This window comes from Lutjanus erythropterus, chromosome 3, assembly GCF_056507025.1.
Source record: "Lutjanus erythropterus isolate fLutEry1 chromosome 3, fLutEry1.hap2, whole genome shotgun sequence".
Taxonomy (NCBI): Eukaryota; Metazoa; Chordata; class Actinopteri; order Lutjaniformes; family Lutjanidae; genus Lutjanus; species Lutjanus erythropterus.
In genome coordinates, this window is record NC_139319.1 from 95,001 (window position 1) to 115,000 (window position 20,000).

A 20,000-nucleotide genomic window follows, 5' to 3' on the forward strand; every position below is an offset into this window, starting at 1 on the left:
AGGAGGAGGAGGATGAAGAGGAGGAGGAAGAGGAGGACGAGGAGAGGAGGAGGAAGAGGAGGAGGAGGAAGAGGAGGAGGATGAAGAGGAGGAGGAGGAGGAAGAGGAGGAGGAAGAGGAGGGCGAGGAGGAGGAGGATGAAGAGGGAGGAGGAGGAAGAGGACGAGGAAGAGGGAGAGGAGGAAGAGGAGGAGGACGAGGAGGAGGAGGAAGAAGAGGAGGGGAGGAGGAGGAGGATGAATGAGGAGGTGGAGGAAGAGGACGAGGAAGGAGGAGGAGGAGGAGGAAGAGGAGGAGGAAGAAGAGGAGGAGGAGGAGGAAGAGGAGGAGGAGGAGGAGGATGAAGAGGAGGAGGAAGAGGAGGATGAAGAGGAGGAGGAGGAGGTAGAGGAGGAGGAGGAGGAGGAGGATGAAGAGGAGGAGGAGGATGAAGAGGAGGAAAAGGAGGAAGAGGAGGAGGAGGAGGAAGAGGAGGAGGGGAAGAAGGAGGAGGAGGAGGGGACGTGGAGGAGGAGGAAGAAGAGGAGGAGGAGGAGGAGGATGAAGAGGAGGAAGAGGAGGAGGAGAGAGGAGGAGGAGGAGGAGGAGGAGGAAGAGAAGGAGGGAAGAAGAGAGGAGGAGATGAAGAGGAGGAGAGGAAGGAGGAGGAGGAGGATGAAAGGGAGGAAGAGGAGGAGGAGGAGGAAGAGGAGGATGAAGAGGAGGATTTAATATGTGATTGTCAGAGATATTTAGTAACTGAACAGTTTCCACTGTAAGTAGAAGTTAATTAGCATATTTCAGTCACCTGTCAGGTTATTTAATCGTGTAACAAACCTAATAAATAACTAATAGTTTGGATAGTTTAGGTGGAAAACACACCTTCAGACTCACATTCCTGCTCTCTTGTTCCGATACGACTCTTTCACTTCCGATACGATACCGATATCGATCCGATACGATATCAGCACGAATCATAGAAACTTTTGTTCCTTATTTTGTAGAGTGGAACGTTAGAACAGTCCTGATCAAGTGATGTCACTCAGACAGAGAGTCTCCTGGACAGAAGTGCTGGATCTTATCAGAGCGTTTAGATCAGAGATTTGAGATGCAGTCCGATAAAATCCGATACTCGTTTTTTGGCTGATATCGGACCGATATCCGATATCAATATCGGATCGGGACACCCCTACTTGGGCAGTTATGTTGATGTGAGACTCCAGACAGGCTGCTTCTTCTTATTGGTCCTAACGTTTGACTGCTTGGCTCAGCGTGGCTCCCTGTCGCCTGTACACCTCAATTCATTTGTGGATCTGTGTGTCACCAACTTTGCCTTCCTCTTTCTCTGATCTTCCATATTTAAAGTTGCTGCAAATGATTACAAAGTGGCGAATCGGCGAGAGATTTTTAAAGTGTATCATAGCAACACCCGCTGCTAGGCAATAACTGCAGTAAGGCGACTCATCACATGAACACACATCGCTGGGGGGTTAAGACTAGGCTTCAGTCTGCTTGGTGCAGCTGACCTAAAGTCCAAGACTGGTCTTAGCTAAGACCTACTTAGCAGTTAGAACCAAGCATAGTTAAGACCAGATGGTGCAACCCGCCTTAGGTTTGTTAACAGATCCACGACCTTTAGGTTTGTTAACAGATCCACGACCTTTAGGTTTGTTAACAGATCCACGACGTTTAGGTTTGTTAACAGATCCACGACCTTTAGGTTTGTTAACAGATCCACGACCTTTAGGTTTGTTAACAGATCCACGACCTTTAGGTTTGTTAACAGATCCACGACCTTTAGGTTTGTTAACAGATCCACGACCTTTAGGTTTGTTAACAGATCCATGTGCTGATTTCAACATGACATTGACCCTTCAAAGTAAAATTTGCAGTGATGACAGTAATAATGAACTAATGACTAATGAACATGGTGCACATCACATGTGGTCACACTGCTGCACCACTCACTCACACACACACTCACACACACACACACACACACACACACACACACACACACACACACACACACACACACACACTGAGCTACTCATCAGGAATTCAACACACACTCTCTGCCCCCTCACCTTCACTGATCAATACCTGTGTGGACTGTTTCCCACGATCCTCTGCTCCATCACTCTGTGGTGTGTGTGTGTGTGTGTGTGTGTGTGTCATTAGCATTGTTAGCATCAGCCTGCCCCACACCCCTCCATCAGAAGTTATTGATCGTCATCCTGAAGCTCCATCAGCTCATATCGACCATCAAGACGGACATTGCTGCCTCACCTTCCACAGGGTCAGGAGGTTTGGAGGGTTTGGAGGGTCTGGGGGGGGTCATCAGAGGAGGTGTGTGTGTGTGTGTGTGTGTGTGTGTGTGTGTGTGTGTGTGATTATCACGAGCTGTGTTTTAATTAACACTCAGTCAGAGAGCAGCAGTGTGTTCACTCTGAGGTGTGAGGAGTGTCATCGCAGTGCTGAAAGCTGACGCAGCAGAACCACAGAGGTCAGGACAGGATCGATCCTGTCCTCCATCAGGTCCTCACATCCCCACAGACAAGTTCACTGTCACCTCCCATCCCACAGCAGGGAACGAAGATGAGACGTGAATAACGTTAAGGACGATACTTCATCATCAGTGATCACAAATCATCCTCCCCAATCAATATTTAATCAAACGTATGTAATGACACAAATCTAAACACTCTATAATGTCAAATTTCAACATCAAAGTTGGTCACTGTCAGTACGTCTGTAGTTCACAGTGAAAGTACGTCTGTAGTTCACAGTGAAAGTACGTCTGTAGTTCACAGTGAAAGTACGTCTGTAGTTCACAGTGAAAGTACGTCTGTACTACTGTACGTCTGTAGTTCACAGTGAAAGTACGTCTGTAGTTCACAGTGAACGTACGTCTGTAGTTCACAGTGAAAGTACGTCTGTAGTTCACAGTGAAAGTCCCCACTGCTTCATGACTGGTCTGTATTGGAAAAACAGGATGCACTTCAATTAATTTAACATCAATAACAGCAACAATAATGATAATAAACGTTCTAATGTAGCCTGAGACTGTATTGATAATCATCTTATTGATCAGTTTTGACATGAACTGTACTGTGTTGAACCAACACACACACACACACACACACACACACACACTCTGCTCTGAAGGTGTGTGAGCCCAGAGGAGGCATTAAGTGATCGATGATGGTGCTTCACTGAGTGTGTGTGTGTGTGTGTGTGTGTGTGTGTGTGTGTGTGTGTGTGTGTGTGTGTGTGTGTGTGTGTGTCTCACTCAAGATCAAGTTTAAATTAACTGTATTTACATAAATAAACACAAAACATGTTTATTAACCAGACTTCTCTGTCTGTCTGTCTCTGTCTGTCTGTCTGTCTGTCTCTCTGTCTGTCTGTCTCTCTCTCTCTCTTACTTTCTCTCTGTCTGTCTGTCTGTCTGTCTGTCTGTCTCTCTCTCTCTCTTACTTTCTCTCTGTCTGTCTGTCTGTCTGTCTGTCTGTCTCTCTCTCTCTCTTACTTTCTCTCTGTCTGTCTGTCTGTCTGTCTGTCTCTCTCTCTGTCTCTCTGTCTGTCTGTCTCTCTGTCTGTCTGTCTGTCTGTCTGTCTCTCTCTCTCTCTCTCTCTCTGTCTCTCTCTGTCTGTCTGTCTCTCTCTCTCTCTCTCTGTCTGTCTCTCTGTCTGTCTGTCTCTCTGTCTGTCTCTCAGGCGAGGGACGTCAGTACTGGAGAACTTGCTGCCATCAAGGTCATCAAACTGGAGGCTGGTAGGAATCAAACAGGATCACTGACCTCATATTCACACAGCAGCCATTTTCCTCTGACATCACTCTCCAGGTGTGGAGCCCAGGTGTGATCCTGCTGTGTTCCAGACAGACAGATGGTTCTCATTTCACTGCCCCCTTGATCAGCTGAAGAAACAATGATAGAGAAAATGTGGAGGGACATCGGGACATATTTTAAAATAAAACTACAGATTTGTTTACACATTAGCTGCTGTTATTCAGTTAGTAACATTAGCATTGAAGCTAACAGTACTGTCAGATGTTGTTATACAAGAGCTGCAACAATTAATCACTTAATTTTGAAATGTCAGTGAAAGAATTAATTAGCACCTTTTGTTTTGTATAAAGTTGTTTTGTAGTTTTGTTTTCAAATACGTCCCAGTGTCTCTCCAGATTTCCTCTCATTTTTTTTTCAGTTGATCAATCAGGAAGCAGTGAAATAACCATTCATCAGATTACCACCTGGAACGTCGCAGGAAAATTGCTGCCATGTGAAATTCACTGTCGTGGTCATGATGATTGTGTCGTCAGGTCTGTTTAACTTGCATCTTAAAGTCTTATGAAGGTATTGTCCCTCAGTACAGGGTGATGACTCACAACGAAAGATTTGAAAAGCTAAACCTGAGTGTGTGAAAGCTTCAAACATGATTAAAAAAAGACATTTTGTAAGATTGAATTAGTTTTCAAGACTTGCAAAATGTTTTGATAGGCTGAAATGTTTGTTTTAAATTTCTGCAAACATTATTTTGTTGTTTTCTGTCTTCACAGCTGCAGCTCTGTCTCGACTGTGTTTCTGTGTCACAGTTTTACATTTCTCACTGTCCTCTGGTTGTATTCATTCATTCAAACAGGACGCGCTAACAAGACGCGCTAACAAGACGCGCAAACAGGACGCACTGACAAGATGCGCAAACAGGACGCGCAAACAGGACGCACTAACAAGACGCGCAAACAGGACGCACTAACAAGACGCGCAAACAGGACGCGCTAACAAGACGCGCAAACAGGACGCACTAACAGGATGCACTGACAAGATGCGCAAACAGGACGCGCAAACAGGACGCACTAACAAGACGCGCAAACAGGACGCACTAACAAGACGCGCAAACAGGACGCGCTAACAAGACGCGCAAACAGGACGCACTAACAAGACGCGCTAACAAGACGCTCTAACAGGACGCACTAACAAGACGCGCTAACAAGACGCGCAAACAGGACGCACTAACAGGACGCACTGACAAGATGCGCAAACAGGACGCGCTAACGGGACGCGCAAACAGGACGCACTAACAAGACGCGCTAACAAGACGCGCAAACAGGACGCACTAACAGGACGCACTGACAAGATGCGCAAACAGGACGCGCTAACGGGACGCGCAAACAGGACGCACTAACAAGACGCACTAACAGGACACACTAACAAGATGCGCAAACAGGACGCGCTAACAGGACGCGCTAACGGGACGCACTAACAAGACGCACTAACAGGACACACTAACAAGATGCGCAAACAGGACGCGCTAACAGGACGCGCTAACGGGACGCGCAAACAGGACGCACTAACAAGACGCACTAACAGGACACACTAACAAGATGCGCAAACAGGACGCGCTAACAGGACGCGCTAACAGGACGCACTAACAAGACGCACTAACAGGACACACTAACAAGACGCGCAAACAGGACGCACTAACAAGACGCACTAACAGGACACACTAACAAGATGCGCAAAGAGGACGCGCTAACAGGACGCGCTAACGGGACGCGCAAACAGGACGCACTAACAAGACGCACTAACAGGACACACTAACAAGATGCGCAAACAGGACGCGCTAACGGGACGCGCAAACAGGACGCACTAACAAGACGCACTAACAGGACACACTAACAAGATGCGCAAACAGGACGCGCGAACAGGACGCACTAACAAGATGCGCAAACAGGACGCGCTAACAGGACGCGCTAACGGGACGCACTAACAAGACGCACTAACAGGACACACTAACCAGATGCGCAAACAGGACGCGCTAACAGGACGCGCTAACGGGACGCGCAAACAGGACGCACTAACAAGACGCACTAACAGGACACACTAACAAGATGCGCAAACAGGACGCGCTAACAGGACGCGCTAACAGGACGCGCTAACAGGACGCACTAACAAGACGCACTAACAGGACACACTAACAAGACGCGCAAACAGGACGCACTAACAAGACGCACTAACAGGACACACTAACAAGATGCGCAAACAGGACGCGCTAACAGGACGCGCTAACGGGACGCGCAAACAGGACGCACTAACAAGACGCACTAACAGGACACACTAACAAGATGCGCAAACAGGACGCGCGAACAGGACGCACTAACGGGACGCACTAACAGGACGCACTAAACTAAACATCCCTAGTTCACAATGTCATGTATTCATAGCCACGCCCCTTATTTACACACAGGTGACCAGGTCCCAAATACAGGGCAGTGTTTTAAGGTGGACTGGGGGAAAGTTTTTGTCATTATGGTGAACTTAAGGTGAGTTGTTTGTTTTAAGGTGGACTGGAGGTGAAGTTTGTTTTAAGGTGGACTGTGTCTGCAGCAGGATGATATGAACAGAATCAGTCGACCAGTGCAGAGATCAGGTGTGTGTGTGTGTGTGTGTGTGTGTGTGTGTGTGTGTGTGTGTTTGTTGAGCTGCTGGTGTTTGTGTTTTTGCAGCAGAGTGAGACCTCCTTTCTCTCTGCAGAGCTATGTGTGTCTGTGTCTGTGTGTGTGTGTGTGTGTGTGTGTGTGTGTGTGTGTGTGTGTGTGTGTGTGTGTGTTAGTTAATGAGCCGTTACATAAATGAGCTTCATCGTTATGATTCTGATCAGCTGGAGGATGGTGGAGCCTCTAATGAGGCCTGAAGCCTCGAGCAGAACAAAGACTCTTTGTTCTCTCTGGTTCTCACTGAGAACACTGCAGTCTGTCAGTACCTGCAGAACAGATGTGAACAGCTGTCTGTCTGTTGCAGCGCCACCTTCAGGACAAATTGAGAAACTGACTGAATCAAGACGTCTGTTTGAGTCAACTGACAGTTTTTGTCTTTGTGTGTGTGTGTGTGTGTGTGTGTGTGTGTGTGTGTGTGTGTTAGGGGAGGACTTTGCGGTGGTACAGCAGGAGATCCTGATGATGAAGGACTGTAAACACTCCAACATCGTGGCGTACTACGGCAGCTACCTCCGGTAACTGTTACCATGACAACAACATCTGAGCAGCGGGCGGCAGAGACAGCTCCTCTGATCCGCACACCAACCAGCCAATCATAACACATTTAAACACACACACACACACACACACACACACACACACACACACACACACACACACACTGAGGCTCATTAGACCGTCTGACACCAACGGGATCAGACTCACTCATCGTGTGTGTGTTTGTGTGTGTGTGTGTGTGTGTGTGTGTGTGTGTGTGTAGCAGGGAGAAGTTGTGGATCTGTATGGAGTTCTGTGGAGGAGGATCCCTGCAGGACATCTACCACAGTGAGACACACACACACACACACACACACACACACACACACACACACACACACACACACACACACACACATTTAGTTAATTGCCAGCTATTTTGATTATTGATCAATCAATTTTTAAGAGAAAACATGAATATTTTCTGACTGTCATCTTGGATTAACTATGAAAATAATCCTTACAGAAAAGACATGTCTCCGTACTGAAGGAACACACTTAAATAAATGTGACACACACACACACACACACACACACACACACACACACAGAGCCATCAGTGGAACATGTTCTGTGTTCTGATAATCACAGAACGTGTCTCAGGAACGTGAACTCAAACTCTGTCAGACTTTAAGTTCTTTTTTCCCTTCAAACATCTGAACTCTAATGAGAGGAGCCATCTTTAAACTATTCCAAAACTGTCCATCCGCCCTCAGCTGTCCCTGTCGCCATGGCGACGCCCACGCTGCCTTCATCTCCCTGCTCGTTAGGACCCGGCCTCGTTAAGACAGCAGCGGTAAAAACCGTGGGCGTCATCAGTGAGCGTTAATGAGTGCCAGAACGTTGGCCACTCGGCCATTCGCCCTCGTTAAATCTTAACGCCGAGGGCGACCGGGGGCCGCCGCCCACTACCGCGGCACCCCCTGCTGGTCTGAAACAAGCCCCCACCCACCAGAGAGCGAGGAGGGCGAGAGTGAGCGGAACCAGACTCCCTGCAGACAGATAACGATCTAAACTGCAGACTGACTCTGAAGGCCTCGCAGGTCACATCTGAGCTCATGTTCCAGTGGCTCTGTAGCTCCTCCCCCTCCCTGCAGGTCACCTGACAGTGTTCTCACCTGATGGAAGAAAACAGCTGCAGTACATCAGGATAGATTATTGATTTATTATTACTGAGTAGTAACACTGACAGGTGTCCCAGCATGCACTGGGTGAGAGGTGGAGTCTGACACGCCTGTCTTTCAGGTACTGGTCAACTGACGGAGTCCCAGATTGCCTACGTCCTGAGGGAGACACTGCAGGTAACATCCAATCACATCCTTACACTGTCCAGGTAACATCCAATCACATCCTTACACTGTCCAGGTAACATCCAATCAATTGTTTCTGTTCTGCAGGGTCTCTTCTACCTGCACAGCAGAGGGAAGATGCACAGAGACATTAAGGTGAGCTGTGTGTGTTATTGGTGATTATTAATTACTGATTATTGATTGTATCGTCAGCTGTTTTGGTAACACGTCACTACATGTGTGTTGCTTTCTGTCAGCTAAAACGTTCTTTAAAAGTTATATTGTTAGCTAACTAGTTAAAAAGTAAAAAAAAAAAACATTATAGAGTTTGCTAACAGTTTGAAAACAGTTTATTTACCAGCTAGCTGCAAAATAAAAGAAATGTTTGGTAGGTAGCTAAAAAACAAAAAAACAAACGGTTTGTTTGCTTAAATGTAATACAAACAATATATTGTTTGTTAGCTAGCTAAAAGTCAGTTAGCCTAGTTAGCTTCATCAGGATGAAAAACTTGTCTGAATGATGAACAGAAAGAGAGAAGAGACGCTGCATCATTAAACTCTGTTCATTAACTGATAATGAACTGATGATTTAATCAAAATGAATCCTAAATGTGTGTTTGATTCGTTGACCCTGAGTGGGCGGAGCCTTAGCAGTGTGTGTTGTCTGTGCAGGGAGCGAACATCCTGCTGACTGATAACGGATATGTCAAACTGGGTGAGTCTTTGATGTCATCGACGGACTCCGCCCTCCTGCAGGTCACCTGACACAGTGTTCTCACCTGATGAAAGAAAACAGCTGCAGTACATCAGGATGGATTATTGATTGATTAGTGGCACAGACAGGTGTCCTAGCATGCACTGGGTGAGAGGCGGAGTCTGACAATTGCGGGGCGGAGCTTATTAATGAAACCTGCAGACCGTGATGTAATGCTGAGTCATGATTAATTAGGGTGCCGAGTCATCAGCGTCTACCTGCTGAGTCAGAGTCTTTCTGTGAATCTGATTGAGACTGAAGGAAACAGTGAGACAAACCGTCTCTCACATTCAGAAACAAGCTGCAGTCATAAAACTCAGGGCTTTTATTTTGAAGCAGGGGGAGAAATAGTTTAATAATTAGTAATATTAATCTGTCTGTATGAGCTACTTACTTACAGTTAAAAAAATCAATATCAGTTTAAGGGTATGTTATATTTAGAATATTTTCACCCCTTTCCCTTTCTGTCAGACAGACTTTCCTGACAGGAAACCATCGTTATATAAAACATATGTCACTCTCTACAAACCAACCAAACTCCATCGATAAAATCGTGTGTTTGTTGTGAGACGTCATTGTTTTAAAGAGTTAGTGCAGATTCATTAAAATCACACAATAACACAAATGTGGCGACACCTGCGAGTTAGTTCAGGCAGACAACTGCCTTGCCAGTCACATGACATACCTCACTCTAGATAGTACATACCAAACACGCCCTTCCAATCTGGCGGTCTGTTTAAACTACTAAACCTCCCATTTCCCCCTCTGCCTGCACGGTGACGCTGCCGTGCACGGCGCCGCTGCCTGCACGGCGTCGCTGCCTGCACGGCGTCGCTGCCTGCACGGCGCCGCTGCCCTGCACGGCGTCGCTGCCTGCACGGCGTCGCTGCCTGCACGGCGTCGCTGCCTGCACGGTGACGCTGCCTGCACGGCGCCGCTGCCCTGCACGGCGACGCTGCCTGCACGGTGACGCTGCCTGCACGGCGTCGCTGCCTGCACGGCGCCGCTGCCTGCACGGCGACGCTGCCTGCACGGCGCCGCTGCCCTGCATCAGGCGGGGCTGGGTATAGTATATTGTTATGTCGGGTTCGGGGGAAAACCTGTCCCCACTCTCAGGATGATCAGTGCCGTGGCAGGTGCAGTCCAACAAAGAATGATTGATTCGTCACTCACAACAAAAACATGGTAGATAAAGAATAGAATAAATGAACTAACTTACCTACCCACAAAGTAAAGTAAAAGAAATACAGGTATCTTACCTGACTCAGTAACATAAACAGGAGAAAAGGGGATATAAAATAAACGGGCTTCCCACCTCTACAGCCAATAGGACTGCTCTCCTTTAGGTATTTACATTCTGAAAAAGGCGACACGTCAATCACATCATCAGCTTTCTCGAGGCAGCACAGCACACACGGACTGCATCGGACGGCGTGGCACGTTCTGGTCGGGAGTCGGGAAACAGACAGTCGCTCTGACGCCGGCAGGTGCCATTTTAAAGTAGGCAGCCTCAGCCAATCATCAGCCCACGCTGAGGAAAGAACATAAATGAGAACACAGCACCACCTTACAGCCAGGAGGGGAAACAAGAACAAACATATTACCACACAACAGAACTCATCAAGATCCGGGTCACAACAGTCTTCATCCATCTGTCCGTTTGTTGGGGGAATCGTCATACGCAGCAGTCTTTCTAGGTGGTTTATTCCCTTTGATTCATGGTGCTGGTTGGGCCTGTAGGTGGCTGGTCCTCAGACCCACACAAAGCAGTGTCACTAAAGTAATCGCAGAGTTTACATGGAAGCTGGTTCCTCGTTCATCACAGAGAAGATCCTCACATTATTAGCGTCAGGCTCCAAATCACACAGTTTTGGGGAGTTTCGAGAGTTTGCTCATCACTTCCCTTATATCTCTGTACCTTAACCTGAGGGGAGTAATGATGTCAGAGTCTAGACGCCAAACTTAAGTCACGTTCTGCTGCTGAATAAATATTCTAAAACATGAGTTGTCTGAGTGAAACACACTAACAGACAGTGTTGCTTTTGGCAGCTGTTTGTGATTTAGTTTCAGTTTTAGTCTTTTGGATGAAATGCTTATTAGTTTTAGTCAAATTTTAGTCAAAAAAAAATAATGACTTTAAAATATTAAATTAGGCCAATACAGATACAGGAAGTTGTAACTGAGGCTGACGGATTGTGTTGCAATTCATAAAGCAACAGTTAACTTTCTTAACACTTTTGTATAATAACCAGATTCCTCACCAGTTTGACAGTGTCAGACTTCCCATCTGTTTGATTTTCTCCTGGATTATGTGTGAAGTATATCTTTAAATCATCTCGTCTTTCCGCCCACCAAGCCCTTGTGCTGACGTTGCTGCCGTGGTCCCGGTGGTGGGCGTGACCAAACAAGGATGTGATGCAGGTGCAGGATGTGGGCTCAGACAAACGTTCTCTGCAGCGTCTGCAGCTCGTGCAAAATGCCGCCGCTCGCCTTTTGACCAGCACGAAAAAACATGACCACATCACACCGGTTCTGGCCTCTGCATTGGCTTCCTGTTGGCTTCAGGATTGATTTTAAGATTCTGATGTTTGTTTTTAAGATACTGAATGTTCTGCCCTCCAGTACTGAGCTGAACTCATCCATGTTCACACATCAGCTGGAGCACCGAGGTCATCAAACGAGTTGGTTCTAGATGTTCTGATATCTAGACTCAGAACCAAAGGGGACCGAGTCTGTGGAACAGTTTATCATCGTGTATCAGATCTGTCCAGACTCTGGACTCTGTTGAAGACTCATCTCTTCTCGTTGGCTTTTGACTCACGTTGAGCCGAACATTGCCCATTTTTTGTTGTTTATTTTGTTTTCTATTGTTACATTAGAATATTTTTGTGTACTGGGCGCTCTAATATTGTACTTTTCTATTTCTATACTTGTATTTTAATACTTTAGTGCTTTCTCAATTGTAGAGCACTTTGGCAAACCTCGTTTGTTTTAAATGTGCTGTATAAATAAACTTGACCTTGACCTTGTTGATATCTTCAGCATTTGGCAGATAGATCACACAGGTGCATTTCAATAGTTCTAAAGCCAAACCACTAACATTTTCTTTTTGTCTCCTCTCGTCATCAAAGACAACAGATACATGTCGTCATATTTTCGTCATCAAAGAGTCATCATGTTTAACTCGTCACTGTCTTGTTTCAGTCAAAAATGTGCGAAATCATTTTGTCATCGTTAATGAAAACAACAGTGCTAACAGATAGAGGCAGCAGCAGAACCACAGAACCTGTGTTCTGAGCTAAAATCACTGAGTTTGGTTTATAGAGAGCGATATTTGCGTTACAGTGGTTTCCTGTCAGAAATGTCTGTCTAACACGAAGGTAAAGTGGTGAAAATATTCTAAATATATCACTCAGGTCATGATTTCTTTGTACACAAGTGTAGACTGTGCGAAGCGTTTTAGAGAGAGAAGGATGTTTATTAAAGCTGATACAGATGATTTACATGAAGATGTTTGTGATGTACGTCGAGTTCAGAGAGAAGAGGTTTTATTAAACGTTTCAACATGTCACTCTGTTTCATAAAGATGAGTTATTAATCATCAGTCACTCAGTCGTACCTGTGTGTTTGTGTTCCACTTGTTCCACCTGCTTCTCTCGCAGGTTCCGTTCACACTGCTGCAGCTCGTGTTTGTCCTCTGAACAGGAAACACTTTACAATCCATATTTCATGAGAGCAAACATGCACTCTGCTGCTGCTTTTCTTTTTCACATTAGTGAAACACCTTCAGAGAGCCACAAAATGTTCTCCTGAGTGTTCCCCTTACTCTGTTCTCTTCAGCATTTTGTCTTTACGTTCTCACATAGGGTCTGAGTTTGTAGATGTTTATATTTGGATCCATATTTAAACCAGTTTAAACTTTTAACATCACACATACAGTTAATGTACACACAGCTGAACAGAAATCGATGTGACCTCTGATCCCTGCCTCTGTGTGTGTGTGTGTGTGTGTGTGTGTGTGTGTGTGTGTGTGTGTGTGTGTGTGTGTTTGTGTGTGTGTGTGTGTGTGTGTGTTGGCAGCGGACTTTGGTGTGTCAGCTCAGATCACCATGACGATTGCTAAGAGGAAATCCTTCATCGGGACTCCGTACTGGTATGACTCTGTTCCTCCTCCTGTCATGTGTCTCCATGGTGACGCTGAGGTCAGCAGTCTGCAGTTTCATCAGCCGCCATTTTGTCTTTTCCCTCCTGTGGCTGTGAAGAGTCGCAGGATGGACAACGACGACGATGATGATGATGATGATGATGATGATCATCATGTGTTGTTAGGCAGCGACCTCTAGTGGCAGTAGTAATTAGTAGTATCATAGTGTAGTATAGTATATTAGTACACCATCATGTGTTACAGTGTAGAACATTATGGTATAGTATAGTGTAGTATAGTATAGTGTAGTGTAGTATTATAGTAGTATGGAACTCTGTTAAACTTTTTTTGGGAGTGGTTGGCGGTTGATGTTTTCTGCTGTTCAGGTGTGAGAACATGTGATAAATATGAAGATTAGTTTTATTCCCACAACTTCCTGCTGTATTAATTCAGTCAGTGATTGGTTGTTTTGTGATGTTTGGCATCATATCAGCCTCTGCGATTGGCTGACTGAGCTGAGTTGGGTGTGTTGTTGTAGGATGGCTCCAGAGGTGGCGGCAGTGGAGAGGAAGGGTGGATACAACCAGCTGTGTGACATCTGGGCCGTCGGCATCACCGCCATCGAACTGGCAGAGCTACAGCCACCCATGTTCGACCTTCACCCCATGAGGTGTGTGTTACAGTGTGTTACTGTGCATGTTACAGTAATACTTTACTGTGTGTGTGTTACAGTGTGTTACAGTGTGTTACTGTGCATGTTACAGTAATACTTTACTGTGTGTGTTACAGTGTGTTACTGTGTGTTAGTGTGTATTACTGTGTGTATTACTGTGTGTTACAGTGTGTTACAGTGTGTTAGTGTGTGTTACAGTGTGTTACTGTGTGTTACAGTGTGTTACTGTGCATGTTACAGTAATACATTACTGTGTGTGTTACAGTGTGTTAGTGTGTATTACTGTGTGTATTACTGTGTGTTACTGTGTGTATTACTGTGTGTTACAGTGTGTATTACTGTGTGTATTGCTGTGTGTTACAGTGTGTTACTGTGTGTTACAGTGTGTATTACTGTGTGTATTACTGTGTGTTACAGTGTGTATTACTGTGTGTATTGCTGTGTGTTACAGTGTGTTACTGTGTGTTACAGTGTGTATTACTGTGTGTATTACTGTGTGTTACTGTGTGTATTACTGTGTGTTACAGTGTGTATTACTGTGTTACAGTGTGTTACAGTGTGTATTACTGTGTGTATTGCTGTGTGTTACAGTGTGTATTACTGTGTGTTACTGTGTGTTACAGTGTGTTACAGTGTGTATTACTGTGTGTATTGCTGTGTGTTACAGTGTGTATTACTGTGTGTGTTACTGTGTGTTACAGTGTGTATTATTGTGTGTTACAGTGTGTATTACTGTGTGTGTTACTGTGTGTATTACTGTGTGTTACAGTGTGTATTATTGTGTGTTACAGTGTGTATTACTGTGTGTGTTACTGTGTGTTACACTGTGTATTACTGTGTGTTACAGTGTGTGTCACTGTGTGTTACAGTGTGTATTACTGTGTGTGTTACTGTGTGTTACACTGTGTATTACTGTGTGTTACAGTGTGTGTTACTGTGTGTATTACTGTGTTACAGTGTGTATTACTGTGTGTTACAGTGTGTGTTACTGTGTGTATTACTATGTGTTACTGTGTGTATTACTGTGTGTTACAGTGTGTGTTACTGTGTGTATTACTATGTGTTACTGTGTGTATTACTGTGTGTTACAGTGTGTATTACTGTGTGTTACAGTGTGTATTACAGTGTGTATTACTGTGTGTATTCTGCTGCTGCAGTAGACTGCAGAAAGGGCTGCTGGGTAACAGCTGACTGGAGACAGGAGGAGTCCACTAATGAGGTTTAGGACAGACTCAGATCATGAAATGAGGAAATTTAACGAGCTCCAGCTCCTCGTTAACATCAGAATCAGGGTTAGCGCACTGTGTAGTGTGATGGTGCTTAAAAATAAACACAGTACAAGAAAAATATAAATAATGTTGACAGAAAGTACTGCAAATCAACAAGCATAAGTAAAAAATAAATGAAAACATTATAACAATAAAATACATTACAGACCCAATATGACTGTTATTAAAATGAAGAGTTTGTGCAGGAATGTGAGAAAAGGTCACAGTCTGAAGTATAAAGAAACAACAAATCATCTGCGTTTCATCATGTCATCAGTGAACTGTTGTAATAATTCATAAACATGAATCGTGCAGCGACACAGTGAAGACAGCGTTCAAACTCTTTTAATGTTAAATACACATTTATGGAATCAGAATTATCCTAATTTCTTAAAATAATTGTTTTCCCCGTCTGATCCTACTGAACAAGGATCAGCTGTCTCTTACCGACAGCCTCATACGTCCCAGCATGCAACACTGACATATCTGTCCCTTCCTCCAGTGAACGAGTTATTTCATTGTGAATTGGACGACGGTCGCCTCGTGCTGAATTTGGCCTGCAGCCTGCGAGTTGAGTTTGTTTGTGAGCTTTTTGTCCTGATGGTTTATTTCTCTGACAGAGTTCTGCTGCTGATGACCAAAAGTAACTTCCAGCCGCCCAAACTGAAAGACAAGGTGACGTGGTGAGTATCGTCTGCCTGTCTGTCACAGCACAGAGTAGAATACAATCAGGTTATTGATCACACACACAGAACAACACAAATGAAGTTTGTTCTCTGTATTGAAGCAGTGAGCAGCAGACATTAGCAGGGCAGTGCTGGAGAACAGATGTTTGGGGGTTTTTGGTTTCCCTGAGGAAACCCACACACACAGGGAGAAACCGGGGTTTGAACCCAGGACCTCCTCGCTGTGAGGGGAGAGTGGTAACCACCGAGCCACCGTGCTGCATGGAAACAGTGATGTAATATTTATGCATCCAATCAAGCAGTTGTTGAATTATTAACACGAGCCAACCAGGTGATGTTAATGCTAATAAAGAGAAAATTCTCTTTGAATGTCAGCTGGAGCCAAAGATAGCTGAGCAGCGACGTGAGCAGCAGACTGATTTTAGACGAACTGGAACTTTACATCCTGGAACATTCAGCTTCTAAACCTTTGGGGTAAAACAGTAAATCAACACTGGAGCAGTAAATCCACGTTCATCTCTTCTCTCATATCAATCTGCTTTTTTATTTTCCAGCTTCACTTGTGTGCTGAAACAGTTTTTACAGAAGATAAATCATGAATGTCAGTCTTGTGTTTGTTTGTGTCTCTGTAGGACTGGAAACTTCCATCAGTTTGTAAAAATCGCTTTGACCAAGAATCCAAAGAAACGACCTGCTGCTGGCCAACTACTGCGGGTATATAAAGAACCACGATGATGATGATGATGATGATGATGATGATGATGATGATGTTTAGTCCAGTGTTTCAGGCTCAGAAAATGCTTGTGGAATCAAGACGTTCTCCACACTGACAAACTGAAAACTTGGAGATACAGGTTTTCCACCTGACACCAGGGTTACATGTTGATCCAGTTTACAGATTAAAGGGCGCTGACACCGTTTTTTGTCTCCTCAGCACCCATTCGTCTCTCAGCCTCTCAGTCGGACTCTGGCCATCGAGCTGCTGGATAAAGTCAGTAACCTGGATCAGACGTCCTACCAGGACCACCTGGACGATGATGAGACAGACACAGAGGTAGGGGGTGGGGCTAAAGGACTGGGGTGTCAAGTTGTTGGTCTTTGTCCATCTGTGTGAATGTAAAGAGCCCTCGAGGTGTTCGCCACTGTTTCTTCACCCTGCTCTTATATAAACATCTCTTTAAATTTAACTAATCAACATAAACTGCAGAAAATCAGTCCTACAGCTGTTGTTGTTAGCAGTGGTGGACAGTAACAAAGTACATTTACTTGAGTACTGTACTTAAGTACATTTTTGAGTATCTGTACTTTGAGTATTTGTTTTTTTGGAAACGTATTACTTTCGCTCCACTACATTTCAAAAACAAATATTGTACTTTTGACTCCACTACATTTCTATGAAGCTTGTTGTTACTTTTCCACTAAACGCAGCTTTGAAATCAGCTGTTGGTGTTTTTTCTTTTCTAAAATGCAGTTGGTCACATGACGTGTTCCTCACGGAAGGAAACCAATCACAGAGCTCCTCTGGACTGATGTCAAAGCAGAAACACGTCATCCAGGCGTCTGTAACAAGAACAAACTCTCCCTCTGTCATTCAAACAGAAAGAGGTCATGGTGACGGCAGGAGAAAAACAAAATGAAATCTCAACATGTTATTAGAATTATTCATTATTCCAGGTAGTTTTTTAAGTTGGATTGTTTTTATCAGAGTGAAAAATACCACATAATTCATGTATATATACTGCCTCTGAAGACAGAAAGAAATCTGTTATTTAACAGAAAATCCTTACAGTCGACTTCAATCTGATTTAATGATGTGATTTTAATTCAGTCACATCAGAAAATGACAACAGCTGTTTGTTTTTGTTTTTGATTGTGTTTCTATAGACTTTGTGTATCAGAGAGGATCTACAGCAGGTCAGAGCTTCATCAGGTGGTTTACAGAGTTACAAGCTTCTGTAAACGCATCATGAAAACAATGCAGCATGTATTGATATTAGAAAATGTACTTTGTAATTTGTACTTTTAAATACTTAAGTATTTTTAAAACCAAGTACTCTAGTACTTTAACTCAAGTAAAATTTTGACTGAGCAACTTTCACTTGTAGTTGAGTAATATTTGACCAGGAGTATCTATACTTTGACTCAAGTACTGGGGTTGAGTACTTTGTCCACCACTGGTTGTTAGAGACATTGCAAACCAGAATGGACCAAATATCTGAAAAAACAAACTTGAAAGCATCAGTGTGTTAGATTACAGATGTAATCAATCACCAATAATCAAGTCGGTTTCATAAGTGTACCAACAGTGTTCTTTCTAAATATTTACAGAGACACGAAAACACACAGGGCTGAAAAGAGACTGATAGGAGAAAACAGCTGAGTATTACATCACATCAACCAGCCTGTCAAGAAACATTCTGATGACGTTAAACAAACACTCTGATAACGTTAAACAAACACTCTGATAACGTTAAACAAACACTCTGATAACGTTAAACAAACAATCTGATAACGTTAAACAAACAATCTGATAACGTTAAACAAACACTCTGATAACATTAAACAAACACTCTGATAACGTTAAACAAACATAACGTTAAACAAACAATCTGATAACGTTAAACAAACACTCTGATAACGTTAAACAAACACTCTGATAACATTAAACAAACACTCTGATAACGTTAAACAAACATAACGTTAAACAAACAACGTTAAACAAACAATCTGATAACGTTAAACAAACAATCTGATAACGTTAAACAAACATAACGTTAAACAAACAATCTGATAACGTTAAACAAACACTCTGATAACGTTAAACAAACAATCTGATAACGTTAAACAAACAATCTGATAACGTTAAACTAACAATCTGATAACGTTAAACAAACAACGTTAAACACTTTGATGACATTAAACAAACAACGTTAAACAAACACTCTGATAACGTTAAACAAACAATCTGATAACGTTAAACAAACAATCTGATAACGTTAAACAATCTGATAACGTTAAACAAACAATCTGATAACGTTAAACAAACACTCTGATAACGTTAAACAAACAATCTGATAACGTTAAACAATCTGATAACGTTAAACAAACAATCTGATAACGTTAAACAAACAATCTGATAACGTTAAACAAACAATCTGATAACATTAAATAAACAACGTTAAACACTTTGATGACGTTAAACAAACAATCTGATAACGTTAAACAAACAATCTGATAACGTTAAACAAACAACGTTAAACACTTTGATGACGTTAAACAAACACTCTGATAACGTTAAACAAACAACGTTAAACACTTTGATGACGTTAAACAAACAATCTGATAACGTTAAACAAACAATCTGATAACGTTAAACAAACAACGTTAAACACTTTGATGACATTAAACAAACAACGTTAAACAAACACTCTGATAACGTTAAACAAACACTCTTATAACGTTAAACAAACACTCTGATAACGTTAAACAAACACACTGATGATGTTAAACAAACAATCTGATAACGTTAAACAAACATAACGTTAAACAAACAACGTTAAACAAACAATCTGATAACGTTAAACAAACACTCTGATAACGTTAAACAAACACTCTGATAACGTTAAACACTCTGATAACGTTAAACAAACACTCTGATAACGTTAAACAAACAATCTGATAATGTTAAACAAACAATCTGATAAATTAATTGATCACTGAGTGCTCTGATAGCGTTATTTTATTTCCAATCAGAATCACTGATGAATTGTTCAGTCAATAGTTTCAGCTGTACCATGCTGTGTTGATGTTATTGATCCTGAGCAGCATGTGTCTGCTGATTGGTTGGTTTGAAGTTTGAAGTTGGTTTGAAGTTGGTTTGAAGTTGGTTTGAAGTTGGTTTCTCCTCACTCTGTGCATGTGTTCAGACTCTTATTTTGAAAGGTGTCATGTTCCACACAGACGGTCTTCTGTTCTGGGGACATGATGGCTTTTTCTCAACATGCGTTCTTCTCTGTTCTTGTGTTCTTGAGAAACGTCATCAGTCTCAGTCCAAGTACTGTTCCAATTCAAAAGTCCTCATCTCGCCAAGTACAGTCAAATACCCGGATGTGTTCTTGCCCCGCCCATTTTGTCGAGGATACATCAGGTGATAACTTGTGTGGACCCA

At 43.4% G+C, this 20,000-nt stretch overlaps 1 protein-coding gene across 2 annotated transcripts in view; it reads left to right on the forward strand.

The window, feature by feature from the left end:
• The window catches only part of LOC146329273 (mitogen-activated protein kinase kinase kinase kinase 3-like), a 50,443-nt gene that overhangs the window by 7,396 nt on the left and 23,047 nt on the right, over positions 1-20,000 (forward strand). For both annotated transcript variants that reach the window (XM_084714496.1, XM_084714495.1), the window contains exons 2-12: positions 3,700-3,757; positions 6,906-6,996; positions 7,242-7,306; positions 8,264-8,319; positions 8,416-8,463; positions 8,980-9,022; positions 13,142-13,214; positions 13,744-13,875; positions 15,767-15,829; positions 16,465-16,546; positions 16,767-16,886. In XM_084714496.1, coding sequence (XP_084570622.1) covers positions 3,700-3,757; positions 6,906-6,996; positions 7,242-7,306; positions 8,264-8,319; positions 8,416-8,463; positions 8,980-9,022; positions 13,142-13,214; positions 13,744-13,875; positions 15,767-15,829; positions 16,465-16,546; positions 16,767-16,886 — 831 coding nt within the window. The remainder of the gene's footprint in view (positions 1-3,699; positions 3,758-6,905; positions 6,997-7,241; positions 7,307-8,263; positions 8,320-8,415; positions 8,464-8,979; positions 9,023-13,141; positions 13,215-13,743; positions 13,876-15,766; positions 15,830-16,464; positions 16,547-16,766; positions 16,887-20,000) is intronic.